Source organism: Oryzias melastigma, linkage group LG14, assembly GCF_002922805.2.
Source record: "Oryzias melastigma strain HK-1 linkage group LG14, ASM292280v2, whole genome shotgun sequence".
NCBI lineage: Eukaryota > Metazoa > Chordata > Actinopteri > Beloniformes > Adrianichthyidae > Oryzias > Oryzias melastigma.
Window position 1 is genome coordinate 1,238,260 of NC_050525.1, and position 22,079 is coordinate 1,260,338.

The 22,079-nt window shown below is 39.9% G+C and overlaps 1 protein-coding gene across 4 annotated transcripts in view; it reads right to left on the reverse strand.

The window, feature by feature from the left end:
- The window catches only part of LOC112140337 (phospholipid-transporting ATPase ABCA1), a 32,761-nt gene that overhangs the window by 10,326 nt on the left and 356 nt on the right, over positions 1-22,079 (reverse strand). For 3 of the 4 annotated variants that reach the window (XM_024263255.2, XM_024263282.2, XM_024263273.2), the window contains exons 2-23: positions 18,883-18,990; positions 18,146-18,239; positions 17,549-17,690; positions 17,133-17,251; positions 12,928-13,049; positions 11,736-11,927; positions 10,339-10,428; positions 5,874-6,117; positions 5,658-5,797; positions 5,468-5,584; positions 4,504-4,698; positions 3,303-3,511; positions 3,058-3,234; positions 2,758-2,980; positions 2,406-2,627; positions 2,114-2,318; positions 1,901-2,014; positions 1,639-1,813; positions 1,409-1,540; positions 1,168-1,307; positions 913-1,050; positions 609-838 (exon numbers count right to left, since the gene is read on the reverse strand). In XM_024263255.2, coding sequence (XP_024119023.1) covers positions 609-838; positions 913-1,050; positions 1,168-1,307; positions 1,409-1,540; positions 1,639-1,813; positions 1,901-2,014; positions 2,114-2,318; positions 2,406-2,627; positions 2,758-2,980; positions 3,058-3,234; positions 3,303-3,511; positions 4,504-4,698; positions 5,468-5,584; positions 5,658-5,797; positions 5,874-6,117; positions 10,339-10,428; positions 11,736-11,927; positions 12,928-13,049; positions 17,133-17,251; positions 17,549-17,690; positions 18,146-18,239; positions 18,883-18,948 — 3,486 coding nt within the window. In that variant the 5' untranslated portion in view covers positions 18,949-18,990. Of the gene's footprint in view, positions 1-608; positions 839-912; positions 1,051-1,167; positions 1,308-1,408; positions 1,541-1,638; positions 1,814-1,900; positions 2,015-2,113; positions 2,319-2,405; positions 2,628-2,757; positions 2,981-3,057; positions 3,235-3,302; positions 3,512-4,503; positions 4,699-5,467; positions 5,585-5,657; positions 5,798-5,873; positions 6,118-10,338; positions 10,429-11,735; positions 11,928-12,927; positions 13,050-17,132; positions 17,252-17,548; positions 17,691-18,145; positions 18,240-18,882; positions 18,991-19,340; positions 19,499-22,079 lie in introns of those variants that run through there. The other variant, XM_024263264.2, reaches the window with a different exon arrangement.

The window sequence follows — 22,079 nt, forward strand, 5'->3', positions numbered from 1 at the left end:
GTTATCAAAGGCCCAATGTTATCTTGTGCTTATTTCTAACTTGTATAACTTCAACAAAATATATTTTTTGGAGAGTAAAAGAGAGTTTAGCTAATTTTTTAGCTAATTTTTCAGCTACAGCTAGTAGTTTTGGTTAATTTAGGCTTTTTTCAGTTTTTTTTAATATTTTGACGTTTAGCTATTTTTTCAGCTAGATACTATCTGTTTTGGCTAACCTAAGTTGTATTTTTTTACTTTTTTTTTAGACTAATTTGGTATTTAGTTAATATTTTTAGCTGGCTATAAGCTTCAGCGTTTTCATCAATTAACTTCAGCATTTGAAGCTATGAGCTTCAGCGTTTTTAGCTATCAATTTCAGTTATTAGCACTTCAGCAGCCACATTCAGCTTACAGCATTCACACTAACATTATCACAGGTAATACTTTATATCTAGTTCATAACTAATTTAAAAAGTTACAGTTTTCAAGTTTTAAAAATGTAGTTTTAGAGAGTTCAATAAATGTTTATCCTGTTCGGTCTGCAACCTAAGGTGTGTTTTGGATTTTGGCCCCTTGTGCGATTGAGTTTGACACCCCTGCCTTAGTTGATCATACTGTAACCTTCCTACCTTCTCTGTTTTCTTGCTGTAGGAAACTGTGCTGGCAGAGTTCCTGCAGGACTGCAGAGTCAAGTCGTAGTCTCTTTTCACCAGCGTCAGGTAGTAGCCTGTACCGAGTTGAGTCTTCAGGAAGAGGGAGGAGCCCACACAGCAGAGCTTGCCATGGGAAATGATAGCAATTCTGTCACCCAGGATGTCAGCTTCATCCATGTGATGAGTGGACAGAATGATGGTACGGCCTGAAAGAGTTAAGGCAAAACATTGATGTTTGGTTTCAAATAAAAGAGAGAAAGAATAACGATTCTGTCTTTACCTTGTCTGTATTTTAGCAACAGGTCCCAGATTCCCCTTCGAGCGTAGGGGTCAACACCAGCTGTGGGCTCATCAAGAATCACAACTTTGGAGCCCCCGACAAAAGCCAGAGCCACTGACAGCTTCCTCTGCATCCCACCTAACAAGAAAAGTCACAAATGCAGTTTCTAAATTCAAAATCGCTTAAAATTAAACATGTAAACTTTTTCTTGTAAGAAGAGAGGTAAAATTAGAAAAGTGAGGTGAAGAAACTGACCTGACAGGGTGCTTGTGCGAGAGTTTCGTTTGTGAGGAAGGCCGACATCATTCACAATTTGTTCCATTTCAGCCTTCACCTTCTCCTCTGGAAGCCCTTTCAGGCGCGCGTAGAACCAGATGTGTTCCTCTACTGTCAACCTGGATTAGATCAAACACACACACACAATTTGGTCAAATATTCTCAGCGACCGCGTGAAGTAAGAGGCTTAACAGATGATGCTGACACATTGCAAACATACATGCTGAAAAGCACGTTGTGCTGTGGGCAGACGCCCAGATTCTGTCGGATAGTGCTGAGTTCGGAGCGGATGTCCTTCCCCAGGATGTAGGCGGTGCCAGAGGTGGGCGGGAACAACCCAGTTAGAATGGACCTATCAGAAACAAGGCGGAAAAACACACGACCTTCCATGTTTAAGAGGGTCTAATTTCCAAATCTATCACTTGGGGCTGAGGTTTGATTGTGTCTTACATGGTGGTGGTCTTGCCGGCTCCATTGTGACCCAAGAAGGAGGTGATCTGTCCTTCATAGAACTTCAGGCTCAGTCCATCAACAGCCAGCTTGTTTCCGTGACTGTAGACCTTCACAAGGTTTTCGATGTAAACTCCGGGATCAATGTGGCCAGGTTCCTCCTCAATGCACACAGCTGTACATAATATCACACAAAATCAGTTTTTACAATAAAATGCAAAGACTAAAGAAATCCTGTAGGAGTGCTGAATATAATTCTTACCCTCTGCGTTTCCCTTCTTTGACATCGATGCAGACATGTCTTTATTTTCTTTTTCTCCACACCAATATGATTTGGTGAAAGGGAAATACCAAGGTCTGGGGATTCCATACTGACCTGTAATTAACACAAATTAGCCAACAATAAATCACAGTTTTAAAATAAATCATCTGAAAATTGCGAGGAAATATATTTTGGCCTTTTTGAAGGACTTACCAGGGAAAACCGATTCAATGTACCAGGTCATGATTCCGTACAGCACGGCATCAAACAGCATGAGGCAGATGGATGTGGTTAGGTTGTAGCTGTCCTCCTCTAAGGGGCTTGCCAGCAAGTTGGACCACTGGATTCCCACTCCTTGCTCCTCAAACAAGGCAAAGTACTCGCAGCCAAAGCCAAAAGCCACAGGAGACAGCAGACTCTGATGGGAAAACAGAGCATCTACTGTTTAGTGAATCCAGTGGCATTGATGTACATACTGTATGTGGATTTGTTTTCTTGAACATACCACTACAACTTTTGCTCCAAATCCCACATAGTCTTGCCAGGCAACACACAGAACGTAAGGCAAGTAGAGAGTGAAGTATATGATGCCACCGCACGCCGCGGCCAGGTTGGCACGAGAAAACAGCGTGCTGATGAGAAAACACTGCATGATGGTTACAACGCCGAAGGATCCCAGGAAGAGGAAGACGACGCCAGAATCGCTGTAAGGAAGCAGGTTTCCCATCTGAAAAGAGAGAGTGAGATCATTTGTTTTCCACAATTCACTCAGTGGTGTTACAGGAAACACTTAATACCAAAAGAAAAGCATGAGCGATGATAGTTGAAGAATCAGATTTTGTTCTTGTGAGACCAACCTTCAGCAACATCACCAGCAGCCCTGCGCTGATCAGCAGCGGGATCAAGCTGCTGATGAACCAGCTCAGCCACAGGGTGCCGTTGTTCAGCCCCATGATCCTCATGGTCTCCTTCAGGCGGGCCTCCTTCTCGTACACCACGCCTTTAATTATGATGGCCACCGAGTACATCCAGGCCAGAGTCATGAAGAGCGGCATGGAGCGACTCATCACTCGCAAGAAACTGAAAAGGACATCAAATGTTTGGTTGAGCCTGCAGAAGTGTTTAAAGACAGTTACTTCTACAAAGAGCAGGCTTACATGTCATCAACGTAGCAGGGGTAAGGCATCTGCTGAATGTAGATGCCTGTCTTCTCCTTTGAGCCGGTGACCGCTCTGATGATTCCCTGCTCTATGACGTCCTGCAGGTACGAGAACCCTCCCCAGACGTACCGGAGGTCCTCAAATGGGTCTGCTCTGGGACCGGGGTCCCAGTATCTGCAAATATTCAGCAATGTCAGCACAATTTTAGCTACGATAAACTGACAGAAAAAGCGATGACTTACCCGTCTTTAATCTTGTTGGTTCTCTCCACGTTATCGATGTCCATGCGGATCTTGTAGTTGACGTTGGGCGGCAGGTCGCTGTTGTCGCTGTGCGATATGTCGGGAAACACAATTCCAGCCCAGAACTTCTGGTTATCCAGGAGACTCATGGATTTGTTGACCAAGCGCTCCTCATTGGCCACCGGCTCCAGTTTATCCAGGTTCACACACTGAGGAGGACAGACTGGGTCAAGTATGTTTTTAACCATTTAACACAAAATCGTTAACATTTTCAACCATTAACACGATAATTCCAGTAGACTCTGAAGGAGAAAAGCGGCTGGGGGATTGAGGCTAAAAACTGCATAATCATAATTAAAAAAACACTGGGAAAGTCAGAGTGGGACTTTAATGGGACAAACATATGTAACAAAGACACAGAGCAACAACTCTGTCTCAAACAAAGAGTCAGCCTTCTGGTCTTGTTTCTGTGACATTTTAAGACCTCCCACAGATGAGCCTCCGATGTGCTCGAGTGTTGTAAACAGACTCGTGCTGCCAAATGTGTGAAATGCCAGAAGAATAAAAGAAATGCTGATTTAACAGAGTGAAGCGCTGTTGGCTTCGAGGACATAGTCTGAGCTCTGGAAAACATCACTTTACACATTCATGATGTTGTTACACTGCAAGTTCTGTTTTCTGTAAAGTTGGTAAATTATTGAACTAAACTTTTTAGGAGGTTTCTACAGTAGATCCAATAAAATGAGGCAGTTTCTATTGGAGTCATATGATCAAATGAGTTTGTAAACATGAAAAACATCCCTGTTTAGACTGAAACTTGCTTCTCCTCATTTGGCTTTGACATGAATATACATAACAATAATTTATGAATCATCTTTTTCTTCCATTTCATCTGAAGTAATGCTTTCACCCAGATGGATATAAATTTAGCAGCAGAACATTTTCCGTCTCTCTCTTGGAGAGAAAAGAAGCAGTTCAGTGTGTCAACAAGTTAATCAGATTAAGCATGGAAAGAAAAGGAACATTTGATTTCAGGATTTCAACCTACTGACCTAAATGAGTAATTAACATTTATCCTATTTTTCCACATTTTTTTTTTCCTTTTTCTCTCTTTGCTTTTGATTATCTTTGGACATGCAAACAGTTAAAGACAGAAACTCCTCTGTTATATATATTCTAGATCTTTCAGCTGCACACTGACCTCCATGAAGCGGGAAATGGTCTGGATGGCGTGATCGCTCTCATTGAAGATATCTCTCCAGGAGTATGCGGTCCCTGCAGGTCTTTTGTCCTCTGAGGCTTTTGACAGGAAGTTCGCCACGTCTGACACGCTCCACTCAGTCTCACTGAGCTGTGCGTTCAGGAACGCGGCGCCGACATTACTCTGCAGCAAGTTCTAAAATTAAAATGCACATTCTTATTTTTTTGTTTACACAGACCCACAAAAAAATGACCAAAAACAAAGTAAAGGGCAAATGAAAAGCAAAACTTCAGTCATTTCGAGTAGGCATTGCATGCTTGGCAGTTCGTTTGTTTACCTTTATTAGAGCTTCAGGCTGTGAAGCCACTGTGTTCCAGTGGTCTGACCTCATTTTTCAGTTATATCACATTTTGAAGCTTTTTTTAATCCTTCACTCTTACTTTTAGCTATTGTATCTATGTTGCTTTTCTCTCAATAGATCATTAAAAAAACATTTATCTATGGAGCTATTACATACATAGGAACCCAAACGTCTCCAGTTTGACAGTGACAGCCTTTTACCACTAGGTGGAAGTGTTTTAAGGCTCCATGTTTTCCCTAAAATCCTGTTTACCCAACAAATAATGCAGTCTTGTGCTTCAGAGCTTTCTTTGTTCCTGCTGCGATTTCTAGAGTTGACTTATTCTTCAAGAAAAAATAAATTAGTGCTGTAAAATCTGCATTTTCTGTATGATTCACACTTTCTCATCCTTGACCTGAAGATGACTGTCCCTTAAAGTGGAATTGTCTGTTTATACTCATCCCTTCCTTGAACTTTTATCAGCCACGCTCTATTCTATATTGGTAAGGGTTGCTTCTGATATTTGATGGCATAACACAGACAGCCTCATGTAAACTTCCCATGTAAACAGGATCCGTCCTGTAAGCGCAGTCCTGTTTAGTCTGAGGGAGTGACGTCACTCACCCTGACCATGTCCATTTCCTCACTGCTCTCCATGAAGTTCCAGAGTTTGGGCTTCATTTCTTCCCACATTCCTCCCAGGTCCCTCAACACGCCCAGCTCCTGGAAGGTCTTATTAACCTGAAGAACACACACACATTCAATACTTTCTCACTTCTTAAGAGACTTTCTTCAGAGTGAGCCCTCTGTATACCTCATGGATGATCCTCTGGGTTGCTGGAGTATCTGGGGTGTACAGAATCTTCCCCATGAGCAGAGGTTTCAGCGCTCGCCAGATCATTCTGGAAATGGGGCTGGACTCCAGGCTCTTCATCATGTTGTTACAGTACGGTGCTAAAAAAGACAAGAGAGTTGACCAGAGTTTATTCAAGTGCTGTTTTGTGGAAGCTGCAGGGAGTTGGATACTTACTGGAAGAGTTATCGTAACTGGAGATCGGCTCATTGTCGCTGTCGTTGCCGTGGTTTCCAAACAGCGCCTTGTAGTTGTTGTCTTCGTACCAGTTGAGAGACTTGATTTTGAGGCCTCCCCCCTCTGGGTGTCCACACACGATCCGGGACACAGCCTGGTACATTTGGTTTGGAGACCCTGTGGGGTTTGCAGTCAGATAGAGGATCTCCTTCCTCATGTCCTTCCAACTCTTCATGCTGGAAAACTGTTTAGATAAAGACAGAAAAACTGTGTCACTACAACTGGAAAAATAAAAAAATCAAGAGTTTTATTATTATTGAATATTGGTTATAACAGGGGTGTCAAACTCAATCACACATGGGGCAGAAATTTCAAAACACACCATAGGTCACGGGGCGAACAGGATAAACCTTTATTGAACATTTATTAGAAACTTAAAAAATTGAACTTCTTTAACTTTTTAACTGTGATTAAAATCCGACAAGAATATTAAATACTTAAGCCTTAAATAACTTTCAATTATTTACCCTCCGTAAAAATATATTTTGTCAAAATTGTGTCAAAGTCAAGGCCCCCAAATGCAGTTTATAAGTAATAAAATCAAATTTTATTAATTATTTCATGTTATGATTTTTTTCACTAAGAAACAGGCTTTAGCACTAAATTAAAAAAAAAAAAATTTTTTTTAAGATAAATTTATGTCTCATATAATAAATGAAATGGCGTTTTATTTTGGTAGCAGCAAATTATTAAAGCCCTTAACACTAAGTGCTCAATGTCTGGAGAAATTCAAGGCCGACGTCTGTGGCATGAGTGATATTCTATACATGGAAGTGAAGCGCTGCTCTGGTTGGGTGGAGGCACTTAGCACTCGGCGCCTGCCAGACTAAGATAAAATTAACTGCTGATCCCAGTCCTGTTGTTGTACCTCTGAGTGCGTATGTGTGGGGGAGTTTGCATCAGACTCCAGCCCCTCACGTGTGATACACTTACGGAGAAGCAGGATGCCCCTCCTGACTCTTTCACCCCCGCAGCACAGACCCGGTGGCTGCTACCTCCTATGAGAACGTTTGTCCTAAACTAGCAATGTAGGATAAAAAATTCCTTGTAAACAACTTTGAATCATGACTGCTACTGACGAAAATGTGCCGTTAAACAGAACAACTAAACTCCACACAGCTCTGCCCTTTGTTTAAGGATTTAATGATGCCCCCCAGAAGGAATTACAAAACACCGCCTGCTTTCTGACCGTTTCCTTTTCTCTCCAGAGAAACTGCAAAAAGGAGGAATTGTGAGGAGGCGGTATTGTGATCCCAGTCATATGAACGATTACATCATTGAGGAAGTTTATTGCGGTTCAAACCAAGGTAACTGGAGGTCAAGAATCAAGTTCTTTATCAAGGTTCTGGAACCTCACAGCTACAAGAGCAAATATGCTGCCACTTTGTGACACTACAGAAAGATTGTGTTTTTACGTGAACAAAGCTATTCAACATTAAGAATGTTTTATTAGGCTGATGAGAAGCAAAGGAATGATTCGTACTGAAAAAAAAAAATAAAATGTAAGCACGAAGTGGTCAAAAATATGAATACAAATACCACAAACAGTAAGGATATTTCATAAGAATAAAGGAAAATACTGTGACCTCATATCTTTTGGTGCTTCCTGTCTGATTACATATCAGTTAACCTACTTCCAGAACTTTATGGCTGTCTATTACTTTCCTTGATACAGTGGCATGCTTAAACAGGAAAACTATAATTGGCGGCGTTTTCTTGCCTGGCTCAATTAGAAATTAGAGGCTGCGACAAAGCAGGGGATGTAAATGAGGGGAGGAGGGTGTTGGGACAAAGAGAGGTTACTGTCGGTCGTTCTCATGCCAGGAGAGCAGGAAAGCTGTCACATGCTCTGGCAAATGAGACCAAGTACTGACATTTAAAGGTAAATACGCCCGTACTGACAGTGCAGACCCAAACAGGCGAGATGACACGGACACAGAACAGCTTGTTTTGTTTTTCTGTGTAGAATAATATCATAGTGTAGTTATGCATTTTCAGTAACATCAATGTAATGCAGTATTAACCCACTGTTTTGAAACAGAAAGCAAAGTGAGATGTTTTTTTTTTTTTTCAATGATGCGGTGAGCTTGCAGCTGCATTTATGCCACGTTTTCCTGCTGTCTCTGCACACATCTGAGAGCTTCTGTGTGCACATCGGTGTGTTTATTGCTGCATATCTGGCTCTTTGTGTGGGAGGTCGGCTGTGAGGCTTTCATTGTGCATTCTTGTTTCTGAACAGCTGAGCATTTATGTGTTTACTCGGTTCTAATGACATGTGTCTTCATTGCAAAAACTTTTTTGTGAAACTTTAATTGCGTTAATTGAGTTCATTAAAAAGGACCAGTTTGTTTATCACTCTCTCCAGTATCCTGTTGAGTTTGAGAATCGGAGCAAGTTTCTACCTTGAAATGATCCCGTTATTTCCCATTCCCCATCTTGCCCCCATTAACCTGTGAGGCGAGGCGATACCTGTACCAACACAGTCACTGGCAAGCAGCAGAAGAGGATCGGCCCTGGGTAACCTCGCAACAGAGCCAGGGTAAGGTTACTATAGTTCAAGGCACAGCTATTCAGTTCAGAGTAGCCCACAAGCCTGTTTTAATCTAGCTACTGAAAGAAACAAATGAAGGGTTTGCTTACATTAGCATAAGTGCGTGCTTTCCCCAAATTTATAAGAAAATGAAGGGAAAAAAATCCCATTCCAACCTCTGCAGTGCCAATCTCTGAATAATCTTCTTACAAAACAGAAAAAGGAGTCTGGAGAAACAGAGTAAATAGGCTAATAGGAATTTATCCAGTCTCGTTCTGCACCCATGTAAGCGGCTGGTATGTTCACACTCATTAACTCGTTCTTTTAGGCAATTTAGGTCAATAATCAATCTAATGTGCATGCATACTTCAACCCCTCATGGCTCAGATCATGTGTGCTTTATTAAGATGTCATTACATCTTTTATTATTCATTTAGACACAAAATCGAGTTTATATGTTTATATGTATACGCCTTGTTTTCTGGTAATTTCCATTTTTTTCTAGCAAAGATAAAAACATTGTTTTACTTCTCAGAATTTTGCGATTGCGACACAGTCATTTGGGGTTACATGGCTGCATTTCTTCTCTCTGAATCTTGTTGGCAACAAAACAGCGGAGCCTCTGTGCCAGCTGCCGTTTGCTCGCAGAACATTTCACTTAACATCTGATTATGATTACATGTTGCTCCTCAATCATCAACAATCATTTAGCGAGGCAGGGAATAATCTACATGAACAAGAAACAGATTTCTTCTTGCTCAAACGTTTAACGTGAGAGGATGTTTTCTAACTTTGCAACAGCAATCAAAACTTTGAAAAGCTGAATCAGGTTAAAGTTTGAACCAATGTTAAGGTGAGATGTGTTTCAGTTCTTGGAGTAAAATTATGGAATTAATTAAGTGATGAATTAAAATTAAGTAACTTGCCTTTGCAGTTTAAAATGTAAATGTATAAATGTTTAAAGTATACATATGTAGAAGGATTTGATTTACTTGTATCTGTAATTTTTTAAACATTTTTTATTGCATCTATTTTTTTGTCACACTGATCAGCATTGACATTGTTTAGTTTTCCAAGAAAACCATCCAATAAGCTTCATAAGCTTCTGCCTATTTCTTTTTTTATTATTTATTTTGTGTTAATGGCAAACTAAACCAATAAACACAAACATGGAATAACAAAATGAATATAAAAAAACAAAAGAAATGTGGACACACATGCACGCACACACACAGCTGGGTCTTTTGTGTTTCGCCGACTCATCAGAGCCCCAGCCTCAGAGAAAGGGAGCAGTTGGTTTGCTTGTGAACAGAGGTACAACCAATTGCTGCGTCTCTGATTTCTCAATGCATTCCAGCAGTTCAGACCGAGTAACATTAGCTTAGGTCAGTCAGGCCTGTGTGTCAGTGTGTATGTGTGTGAAAATGAAAAGAATGAGGCCATCGCACTGGGACTTCCTGAGTCAGACTTTATATAAAAATATAGTTCCAGTCAGACTGTAGTTTGTTCATTTTTCTCCAGCCTGGCCTTTTCAGTGCAACAAATAGGAGCTCCTTTGTAAACAGAATGAAGTTCTAACCCCAGAATTAATGTGCTCAGAAAATATATCAACACAAACACCTATTTTTTCTGAGAACACCAGTTTGCATCAAAAGTGGCGTGAAACTGTTTGCACACCTACAGTATGTGCACTTATAGATAGTCAATAAAGCCCTGACCCTGGACACCCCCGCTTGGACTTCTACCTGCTTTGCAGCAAGTTTTATTACCTCATTGAATCCAATTCGGGGTAAGAATTGATTTTACTCACAAACATGTTGGCTGAACTTTAGACGCTATGACCCCAGAAACTCGTATTTGCACGCGTTCATTTACCTCCACGGCCAGCGCTCCCAGGCTCTCCAGGAGGTTATCAGTCGCAGCTGAGACTTCCTGAACAACTTTGGGGTCTGCCTTCACGTCCCTCTGTCAAAAGAAAAAAATAAAAAATAAATAAACATTAAAACCCCACATCACTAATGTCTTTGGGATTTGTTCTCTTCTTTTTGTGCAACCCTTCTGCCACAAAGAATCTCGGATTTCTAAATGCACGTATTAAGTGAACAAAGGGCTCGCCAAGGAGTTCAGGGAAAATCAAACATTGCGGTAATAGAAAGTAGGAGTTGAGAAAATAAATGTTGATACTCAATGTTCTTGTCAAACGGCTGTGTGGGTTCATCAGTGTTTATCTGCTGGAATGCCCGACACTTGATAAAGCCCAGGTGTTGTTGAAGAGAGAGCAGTCCTCTAGGAAAAAAGACACTCATCGACTCCATCTGTTTCTCTTTCACTGTCTTCTTTCCTAATGACTTCTCTTCCACCTCACTCCGGACAGAGGGAAGGAACTAAGTTTTGCAATAGTTCTTGGACTTAAACTTTGGACAGGATTGTCAGCTTTGCAGAGAATTTCCAGTATTGCGTCAAGGTTATGACAAATTTGAACAACATACCAGCAAATTATGTGTATGAAGCATCCATTTGTTTTACTTCACGGGTTTGAAAAATAAAAAAAACAAAGTATCACTTGATTTTAAGGAAAAGTCAGAACGGCTCAAGTATTTTGAGAAATAGTTTTTTTTTTTTTTTTTTTTTAACAATGACATCTTCTTTTTTTTCGGTTCCGTTGTTTATTCCAGGAAAGTTTCATGCTTCAAAATATTCTGCCCACTTCTTGTGGCTGTGACTCACATTCAGCTGATGGGTTTTACGGGAAGAGGCATGCTGTTCACAAACGTGAACACAGAGGAGAGGCGTACTGATCGGTGAGGGACAAGAACAGGATAAAAAAAATCCACTATTGAAATAAAAATATAGAGATCAAAGGTTGATTCATAATCTAATTTTGATATTAAGTCTTTTTTAACATAAACCACATAGGGATTTTAAATAACAATTCATTCTAAATATGAAATTGGGGCAATTATTTAGAGCTTTTACTAATAAACTGTGCCTTTACCCAGAATGTAATCAGATTTTTGATGGCGTGCTTGAGCATTTTGGTCGTATGTACAGTATATCCGCTTCAACCTTTAGGGATTATGAAGGTTTTTTTACTCCGGTCAGCACAAAGTTACACAGTTAATCACTGAGCGTTTGTGTCACGAGTGGTTCACACGGTAAAGACGCTCTTTGTCTAAAGTTGTATGGAAAGGGTTGTGAGTACTTTTGGTTCAAAAGCATCTTCTGATAACTTCCACAAACAAACGACTTTCAGGATGTGTGCTCACACTCACCCGGATCGGTTTGAGGAAATCCAAGTTGGAGAGGAAGTGGTGCTGAGCTTTGTTTAGCCAGTCACTTGACGAGTTGCAGATTATTTCTTGAGTTAAACGGGAAACGTTGGGGTCGGCAATCAGGACAAACTCCTCCAGAGGGGTGGTGTTGCAGAGGTCACGAAGATGAAACCCAAAACCTTTGGTGAGCACCTAGAAATGGTTGCAAATAAACAGATAAGAAACATTTAGAAAACGTGTTGGAAGCCATGAAAGAACAGAGTTAGAGGAAAAATGCTGATGTTCTTTTTGCATCACTTGTGTTATAACATTTGTTGTAACAAGATGAACTCCTTAGGGATAATAGTTCTTATGGACTAGATAGATGCTTTCCTTGTTTGTTGAAGACCCTCGCAGACGAGAGGGGGATCATTTGCTTTACATATGTGACGATTTTTATCTCAAGCACTCAATGAGGAAAAACAGTAAATGTCACACAGACAGGGAAGTTAGGAATTCCATTATTTTCCTTTTGGCCCTGAAATGTTCATGGAGCAAAAGTTGCTCTCTGATCAATAAAGGTCCAGCAGAGGGGGGGTGAGCCGCGCAGCATCAGATGGCGAAACGTGTTTTTGACTTAGAGCCTCTGGCTCTGCACGTGAGGAGCAATGTGAGGATGGGAGGGGGGAGAGAAAAAAGGAGAAATGAGTCGAGTGTAGCCTTGAAACTGCAAAGCAGCGGTGATGAAATGGAGGCTGTGAAGATGTGGACCGGATACACTTCATTCTGGAAGGAGAATGTTTCAAAGGATCCATGTAGAAACTATCACTTTGTCAGTTTAAAGAAAAGGTTCCACCCTGAAGTGGGGAGTTAACTAAAAAAAAATACATTTCATGTGCGGGAGGAATAAATCCTGTTAGTTCAAAGAGGGAAAAATCAAAACAAACAATAAAAAGACAGATGGGAAGGGGTCACGGCCCGGTACAGAGTGCAGTCCCAACCCCCACCCTCTGTGATTTTACTGGGTATTAACGGCTTAGCTGTGCTACAGAAAAAATCCTTTGGTCCAACAGAGACTGTGAAGCCAAGGTCATCAGATTTATGAACAAGCACGTTGGCCGGGGGAATACGATTATCTCCTCTATGAAATGGACACAACCAGGAGGCCTCAGATGATTTCATCTATGAGACTTTTAAAATTGGAATTTCGTACCTTTTCAAGATTGACATCAGCCTCCACGATGTGCTTCAGCGCATGGTGAGGGAGAGATGCATTGTGGTGCAGAAAATGGGAAAGAGTTTCATTGTCTTGTAAGAAGTCCTTCAGCTTGAAACCTGAAAAACAACACAGATGTTCAAACAATCAGGAACGAAGAAAACAAACAAGGAGACTGCTGCTTTTGTGGAGGATTCCTGGCATTAGATTTAGTTTCTGCTGTTTACCAAAAAGTTTGTTTGGGCAGCAATACACAAGCAGAGAAGGTTGTGTTCTAAATGTCAGCGGTTCGCCATGCCTCTAATAGACATTAACTGAACTCAGCGTAGGTTGAGCTGACAACCTGTCCAAATAATCTGGGATTTGTTCTTTTTCGCCATATCATCCTCCCCTGCAGACACTTATAGGAAAAACATTCATGCCAGTGTCTCACAGAAACCATCTCGTTAAAGTTTCGCTCCAACTATATTTTTATCTATAGTATTCCACCTTTATTCGCGAGGGTTAGGGACCCGAAGCATCTTCAAATATGTGAATACCGAGAACTCCCCTCCCGCGCACGGCCGGAGGATGTTTGTTACGATTCATACTCTGTGTCTTAAAATCAGGAGGGCGCAATTTCTTCTTCTTCAAATAATAAACACCTGCTGCGGGTGATTTTAATCCTCTGCAATTATCTTTTTTTTTTGGGGGGGGCTGCTTCTGAGTCAACTGATGCCATTTCTCCATGCCCTAAGCTAACATTAGCGTAAAAAGAAATGGTGAGCAACATTGGGACTATGCAACCATACAGTTTTGAGCCAGATACCAGCTAAGACAAGGAAAATAAAGACGTTAATGGATCTATATGTCTGTATCTGTTTCTGACCCATCACAATTTTAATGAAGAAACACAGTTTTAACCTTAAATTATTTTAGATTTCTCCTCCATCATGAGAAAAATGCTACAAGAACATGCTAAAAACACCAAGAGCACTATTTTCATTGAAGTGGGTCTTTAAATGACGGATCCTAAATCACTGTGAGCACTAATAACAGCCTTCTCTGCTGTCTGAGAGCTGCCTTTTACTGAGGTCGTATCATAAAGTGGCTCCAGCCAGCTGTTCCAGGAGCCTGCACACACGCAGATCTTTCTCCTCCTCATTTCTGGGTTTTACTGTCAGCAGAGGTTAAAAAAAGAGTGTTCAACCTTAACCCAGATTTCCAATCTGTCCTACATTTGCTTTTTTTGCTTCAACTTGTCCTTTATATCTGTTAAGAAAACTTTGTGAACCCGTAAAAGATAAGCAACTTGATGTATGGAACTGTATTGATTTTCCTTAGAACCGGGATACTGTAGCATTCTGTCAATGCCCCTCATCTTCAGTAAATGGGTTTTCCAAACAATTGCAAATATCAATGATATTATCTATGCTTTTCCATTTTAATGTGCCTCATTCCAACCGTGCAGCCAACTCTTGTCTTCTTCATGGTCCCCAAAGGCTCCAATTTTGCCACAAATGAGTTCTATCTACATTAGCTGTAACTGAGAAGTTACTTTTTACTACCACAATTATATTGGTGTTTTCTTGCTGTTCCCATCATCAAACTGAGTCTTTTTGATAAGTACCAGATGACATGCACAGCCACAGGAAACACACGCTTCAGCTGAACATCCCTTAGGAGGAAGTGAAAGTGAACAGTGTGTTTCTGTTTGCTCAAAAGTCACGCCGCTTATTTTAGGGGCTTTAATACCAGCGATTATTTTTCTTCTTGGACAACTAGGAGAAACCATTTGTTAAAATGGAGTTAGACGCGGACATATTGATATTTCCAGCTGACTTCCTCTGTGGTTTCATACGACTTCAACTGTCAGGGGGTTTTACAGCAGGGATTACTAAATAGAATTAAAGCAGTCTCCCAGTGAGACTTGAAAGCCCCATAGACATGAGCTCAAGTCCTCTTGAGGAAATACAAAACTGTGAAGCGACCAGCAGCGGCTGCAACAAATACGTGGATTGTGTGAATGTTTGCATTTCATTTTCTTAGTTACGAAGCCACTTCCGCAGTGGTCTTTGTGTGTTTTATTGTCTCTGAAAACAGCTGAGCCCTTCATCAACACGAGTCTGTACATGTTCCCGCATCCCTCGTCTGGTTAGTCATTTAACTATCGAGGCGTCACAAACATCAGACACCAGCGTGATGTCTGGGGAAACTGGCCTGAGGAGCTAAAAAAAATAAGAATTTACAAGTTTATTCCAAAGTATAATTAACCCCATACAGTGAATCAGTGAATGTCCACTGCTGCTGCAGGGATAGAATCTGCTGGAATTGTCGTGTGAATGGCTGCAAAGTTAAAGTATGTCAAAGAACATACTGGAACAACACTGGAGCTCAGGTATTAAAGGGTTAAATAATGACAGTTATTTGGAGGCAACTTGCACATGCTGTGATCTCTTCTAACCCAAAAAAATAAGAATATATTTAAGGATGCAAAACTCCGAAATGACTTCTTCTTTTTCTTCATATTTTTGCTGACTGTTTTCCTTTTCTATATGAACTCTGGCCTCTTTCATAATTCAGGAATATGTGACATCTGATAAAGGAGGGACGTACCTACGTAAAGGTTCCCTTCACCGCACCGACTCCCCTGGCTTTCCCATTTAAACCTCATTGCTCCTCCTGATAATCAGTTATTAAGCAACACAAGAGGGACGCCATTTTCAGCTCTTTGATTCAGACAGGTGTTCAACAGACCTCAGTGTGCAGCAGCTGTTTGCTTCAACAGTCTATTTGAAGATCTGCAAATGTAATATTAACTACTGCTCAACAACTGCACACCAGAAATAAAAAAACTAAAAAGTGTCATTGCAATGTTTTTCATAAAAGATATAAAAAGATGTTCAGTGTCTTAAAATCACTAAAGACAAATGAAATACAGAGACAACTTCTCATTATAGTTCAGAAAAAAACATAAAGTTGCTTTTTTTTAGTGTTCCTTTTTGAATCTTAATGCTCTTTCATCTTTGCAGAGTGCGGGCAAACAGAACAAGCAGTCAGAAAGCCCGTTTGATCGGACTCCATGAAAGATTTTAGCAAAAAAAAAAAAATTACACAACCGGGGGAAGAAGCAGCATTATTTTAGTATAATAACAGTATTGAATTGATTCTACCAGTGTTAAGCCCCATTTTTTTGCCATCTTGTGCAACCAAAGACAAAGGCCATGCACAGGGGACGCCATCTGATCACTTCGTCATCGCTGATAAGATCAGTTGCATTATGTTTCACAGAACAAACTTTATCTAGATTCAGCATAGCATCAGGGAATCAGCAAAACCTCGTGCTATATGTACTTTATGACACCTGATTGTGTCTTTATGTGGTGTTACATAAAGACATGACATCATTCCAGTTCCCCATTCCCTGGAATCAATTCACAGTCAAAGACAGATTCCAATGAAAATGATGTTTTTGGTGTGTGGAACATGTTCTTGTAGCATTTTTATGGTGATGGAGGACAAAAATAAAGTAATTTAAGCTTAAAATTGCATTTCTGGGTATTTATTTGTTCAAATTGTGGTGAATCAAGAGTAGATTAAGAATGCTGTTTCAAAAGGCTCTCAGTTGTGACCTAGAAACTGTGATGGCCGGACAAATAGATCCACTAACGTCATTGTTTTCCTTGTCTGAGCTGGTATCTGGCTCTAAATTGTACAATTGCTTCAATATTTCTCAACATTTTGTTGATTATTTATGGGTTGTGAAGGATTGTAAGGTATCAGAGTGAGTGTAAACAAAGGGATCATGGGAAATAAGCAGAGGCTTACATCCGTGCCAAAAGTGTACGGCAAATTTCCTGCTGCTCAGCAGAAATGATGTTCTAGAAAACAACCCAGGACTTTGGATTTTGTCTAAAAATTGTATAATCCTAATGAAAAGACACTTTTTAAGAATAGATCAAAAGATGATCTCAGTGGGACTTTAAATGAGCCAAAATAAGTTTTTTAATTAGGGGGATTTGTAATGCTAATTTTGTAAAGTGTGTGTGCTTTATGTACTGTACGAATGCAAATATGACTATTTATGATTAGGAGTGATTTTAATGCCAAGATTTGATCTGGTATATCTGTAATTTCTTCTTTTATTTTTATTGCTGAAATTGCTTGAAATAAACCAAATAAAAATAAGTAAAGAGGCATATATTTGAAAAGGTTGTCCTTACGAGCTGTGTTCTTCTGAAGTTTCCTGAGGGCCCTCAGCAGTCCTTTGTAGCCTTCGTAGCTCTTATCGTTCTGAGAGTAGAGCAGGATCTTCTTGGCATCAGTCAACAAACGAGAGATTCTGGTGATGATGAGAAAGAAAAGATTCACCAAACAGAATGTTTTACGATGTGTTTTGTTTGGTTTTGATTTGACAGAGTTTGATTTTTATTTACTGGAATTTCAACAATTTCTCAGGTTTTGAAGCCTGATTTAGAACATTGGTACAGCTCTGCTAATCTTACATTCCAGACCTTTGTATTTGAAAATTTTGAGCATAAAGAGAACCATGACTCAAGGCTGAAATGACGATGATTGTACATTTAAAGGAAAATAGAACTCGTGAATATTCATCCATGCAAAAACCTGTTTTACTCACATTGAGTCATTAAAATTCCCCACAACTCCTGGACTCTCTCCCGGAGTGGGATGACGGAAGCAGGGGTTGTTGGCGTTACAGATGATGCCCTGTACCCATGGCAGGGTGCCTGCAGAGGGCATGGCTTTGTTGGGGAAGTGGCCTGGAAAAACAGAAAAGAATCCGGTTTTCATAATTTGCTTGAAGTTGGATGTCAAACATTGCTTAAAACAAATAAGTTGCCACACGTTTGAAGCAATGAAAGAAAGTTGGTCTTCCTTCAAAGCTTACATGAACAAAAGTGTGAAATAAAAGCACAAGAAGTGCCATTAAATGCTAAAATCCTACGGAGGAGTCACAAGACGGGCGTTATGAAACCAGCAGCACCAGAAAATCCTTTTTCCAGGACTTGAGGTGATATCGCTTAGTCACAGAACTAATATTGACAAAATCAACACATCCTCTTGTCAGTCAAAAGGACCTTGGGTAAAAAAACATGTTGATCTTTCCTAGGACTTAGTACCAAAAGCTGCGCCTAAATATAGATTGTAAATTGGAACTCTATCAGTTTCTTACAATCTTGACTGAAAGAAAGTTTAAAATATAAGGAGGACTTACATTCATGTTGTTCGTAGGGTGGGTAATGTATCCGGACTGATATCAAAATAAAGAAAATGAATAGAGGCCAGATGATCTCAATGAGCAGCTGGATCTGTGGCATAAAGGATACAAGACACAGACACTTTTAGACACATCAAGAACCAGTACACTAAAGTCAACCCTTTTTGATTTACTTTAAAAGTTGTATTAATAAAAGCAACCCCATAGTGAGTTCATGTTGGTTACAGACAGAGTAGGACAGATCTCCTGGGTTTAAATGATTATTGGCTTTTCCATCTGCACCTTCTCATCATCTGTGCAGTTCTGCTGGCCCTGTCTCAGCCTGAAACAGCAGGACAGACCTGCACTGTGGGGGATTAAGAATAAAGCCACTGTCTTAGAAGCTCTTTGGTTGGAAGTAACTAGCCTGAAAGTCAAGCAGCCACAGTCGTCACTTTGAGGAACCGCAGCCACTTGAAGGACAAATAGTCTGATTGTATGCAGATGAGTCTCACATAAAGAAGCTCTGTGCTGCAGTTCCAGACTGAATGTCATTAGCATCACTTTGACTGGGAGAACAGTAGCTTCATCAAATCACTGACATATGTGTCACAGTCACAAATGACACATTAAACCCTCAGAAAAAGTTGAGACAACACAATATTGTTCCACAAACGTGGGATTAAAAAAAAAACGTATGGTGTCAAAAAAAAAAAAATCTGTAAGTTTTGGCTTATGGAACCAAAGGCACTCACAGTTTGTCTCCGTCGGTAGGTGAAGTTCTTCCACAGCAGCAAACCCAACTGAGTGGAGACTGCCATGTTGTCTTCTCCCCACCTTCACAAGCAAACTCCTGATCCTCACTGAAAATCCCCAAAAAGAAATAGATCAGCAGTCGCTCCACAAAAGTCAGGCAAAAGCCACAGAGCCATCCGTGCAAGCTCTGGATGTGCTGACCTGTGGTTGGCAGGAGTGTTTTTTGACGTAAACATCATTTGAAAACAGAACAGAAACTTGTGACGTGAATAAACTTAAGTTGCACCAAATATGGAGGAAGGTCACAATGGATTTACTCACAGAAAATTAAAGTCAAAGAGAGCTTCTTAAAGCAAAAAACATCATGCAAAAAAGCATGATTTTAGGATTGAGATAATTACTTGAATAAAAACCAAAAAATAAAAACAAAAAAACATCACAATTGCATGATATTCACCTGTTAAGTGTTTGGATCTGAACTGCAGACGAGACAAACTACCAGCAGCACTCAACAACTACAGTCGTCTTCTGACTGAGGACGGCTGCTCGCTCCTACAAATTCAGACCAGCTACATGTTATCTATCCAAAGTTCAAACTACACTTCATCTGGGTGGACGTGGGCAGCCAAGGTCTGATGTGGGGAAAGCGTCTGCTGATTCATTCATTTGCACTAACTCCAGCAAGACGAGAGATAACAACTAGAGAAGTTGCATTACATGCGATAATGCTATTGTGAATCATTTTTGCTGAAAGTAGTCCCTAAAGATACTGATGCTTTTTGCTGAAAATGCAAAAGCTATTTGCAAAATATTACATTTGGAAATTTTGCTAAAAAAAAACTCTGAAAGGGCGCTGAAGTTGACCTAAATTTCTTAAAAATCCCTAATACATGCCAATTTGGAAAAAATATTTAGTTTGTTGCTTAAATATGAGGTAAACTCCAAATTGGCCCAAAAAAAACCTCTGTATATGCCAAATTAGCCAAAAAATGTAGCTTATTGCATTAATACTAGCTAAACTCCAAAATAGCCTTAAATTCCTCAGTAAACTAAATTAGTCAAAAAGGTTAGTCTGTTGTCAAAATATTAGCTAAACCCTAAATCAGCCAATAAAAACCTCAGTAGATAAAAAAATAGCCAAAAACATAAGAATGTTGCTAAAATATTACCTAAACTAATTTTTAAAAAAGTGACTATAAAAGATGAAAACATAACCCATGAATATATTTAAGGTTTGTTGGTAATCTGGTTAAAATTTTGAAATTTGAAGATTTTCTCATTCATTTCTTATGGGGCACATTTTGCTCAATGTACTAACGCACAATAGTGAAGTTGCATGTTTAACCTTGTTGGAAATATCTAAGGGTTCAGTGGATTACTGTAAAAGTTTAGTTTTTTTTAGATTTTGTGGAATGCATCAAGGCTCCTTAATCATTTACTAAATAAAAGCACAAAATAATTATAAACTCTAAAGTTAATCCAAAACGTCTCCGGAGGAAGACACTCAGCGTGTTAGCGGGATGACCTTTGTACAGACAAAATCTGGATCGGGCTGCCGTGAGAAGAGGAGAGATCGTAATAAAGTCAAGGAGTGTGATGTTCGAGTCTGACATCCTCACCAATCATCTGACTCAAAAACAAAACCCCAAATCCAACTATCAGTCCTGCTCTGTTTGCCTTCTGACTGCATTTCCTTTCACAGAAACATCTAAACAACTCTGATCCCATTTCACAGACTACAGACCGCCTGGATGTGGAATTTAATCATTCACCTCCCTAGAAGTTAAACAAAACAAATGTGAAAGAGGTGTCCGATCGTTCTCAGAACCACTCTTCTTTTTAGAGATGGTCTGTTAAAAATGTTAATTCCCAACATGTTTTTTTTTTCCTTTTTTTTGCGCAATAAATCCAACCAGAGTGTTCAAAATGTCGAAATGGAATGGCAACAAACTTGGGGCTGGGATCAGCAGAGAACACCGTGACCCCTGCAACTACACCAAAGTACATCTGTTTTCTCTGTGAGTCACACAATTTATTGGCAGCACGCACAAGCAGCACACAAAGCAGTAAGACAGACCCCTGCGCTTGCTGGTAGAAACACACATATTAAATGAATACAACGTATTTGAATCTATAGTTAACAAAACTCTAGTGGAGTAATACATCAAATGATCAGCCGCCCCCTAGTGGCAAACTCACCAAAATCCCCATTTAGGAACTTGTTTATCAAATTCTCGCTCACGTGTTACATCACACTCAGGTCTATTTTCCCCCTCAACTCCTTTGTCTCAATTTCTCTTTCAAAATGCATTGTCGTTTCATATTTTAAGCACAAAATGAGTTGCTGACTAAATGCGCAGAGGATTTCTGCAGTCATGACAAAGAAGATCGGTTGAAAAAAAAAATCATGTTTCGCATGAAATGCGTTTACATTTGAAGGGGAAACATAGAGAAAAGCATGTTTTATCAACATCAACAGATGTCTAAAGACGAATGATTAAAAAAAGCAACAAACATGTTCACCAAGAAGGTAAATGTACGCGAAATAGTCAAAGAAAGAGCAATGCAGCTTCAAAATTGTTTTAAGGATGCCCGTTTTACATGGATATCACATTTCAACAAAAGGCTGTCAAAAGTCCTCGAGTCTGACTTTCATCCTGCTTCATTGTTCTAGTGATGAGGGGTTACCATCGGTCATTCGTTTTAGAGACAGAGCAGAAGCAGAGTCAAGACAAGAAAATTAAAACGATAAATAAAAGGAACAATCCTTCAAAATAAAAGCAGGTTTTGTTTCAGCATTCACCTCTATCAAATACTTGGAACACCTGTTTGCAATTTTACGGTTTATATTAGTACATGTATATGCATAAATACGATAGGTTTATATAATACACATAATTTCCTTTTAACCTAGACAAATGAGTCTTGCTTGTAAGCAAATGAAGCTGCTGCGACTACCAGACTTTTATTTTCTGAGTCTTCACCGGAAGCTAACATGCTAACCCTTGCTAGCTTAGCTGATCATCAGTAGACCAGCCCGATCCAGACTGGACAAAAATAGGCAAAAACAAAGAAAATAAACACGCGATGTATTTTAGCACAATTGTACAACCAAAAACATTTTAATTAATCAATCAGCATATAATGTTATAGTTCAAGCTTGTAAATAAGGCGTGAGGATAATTGGCTGATAATT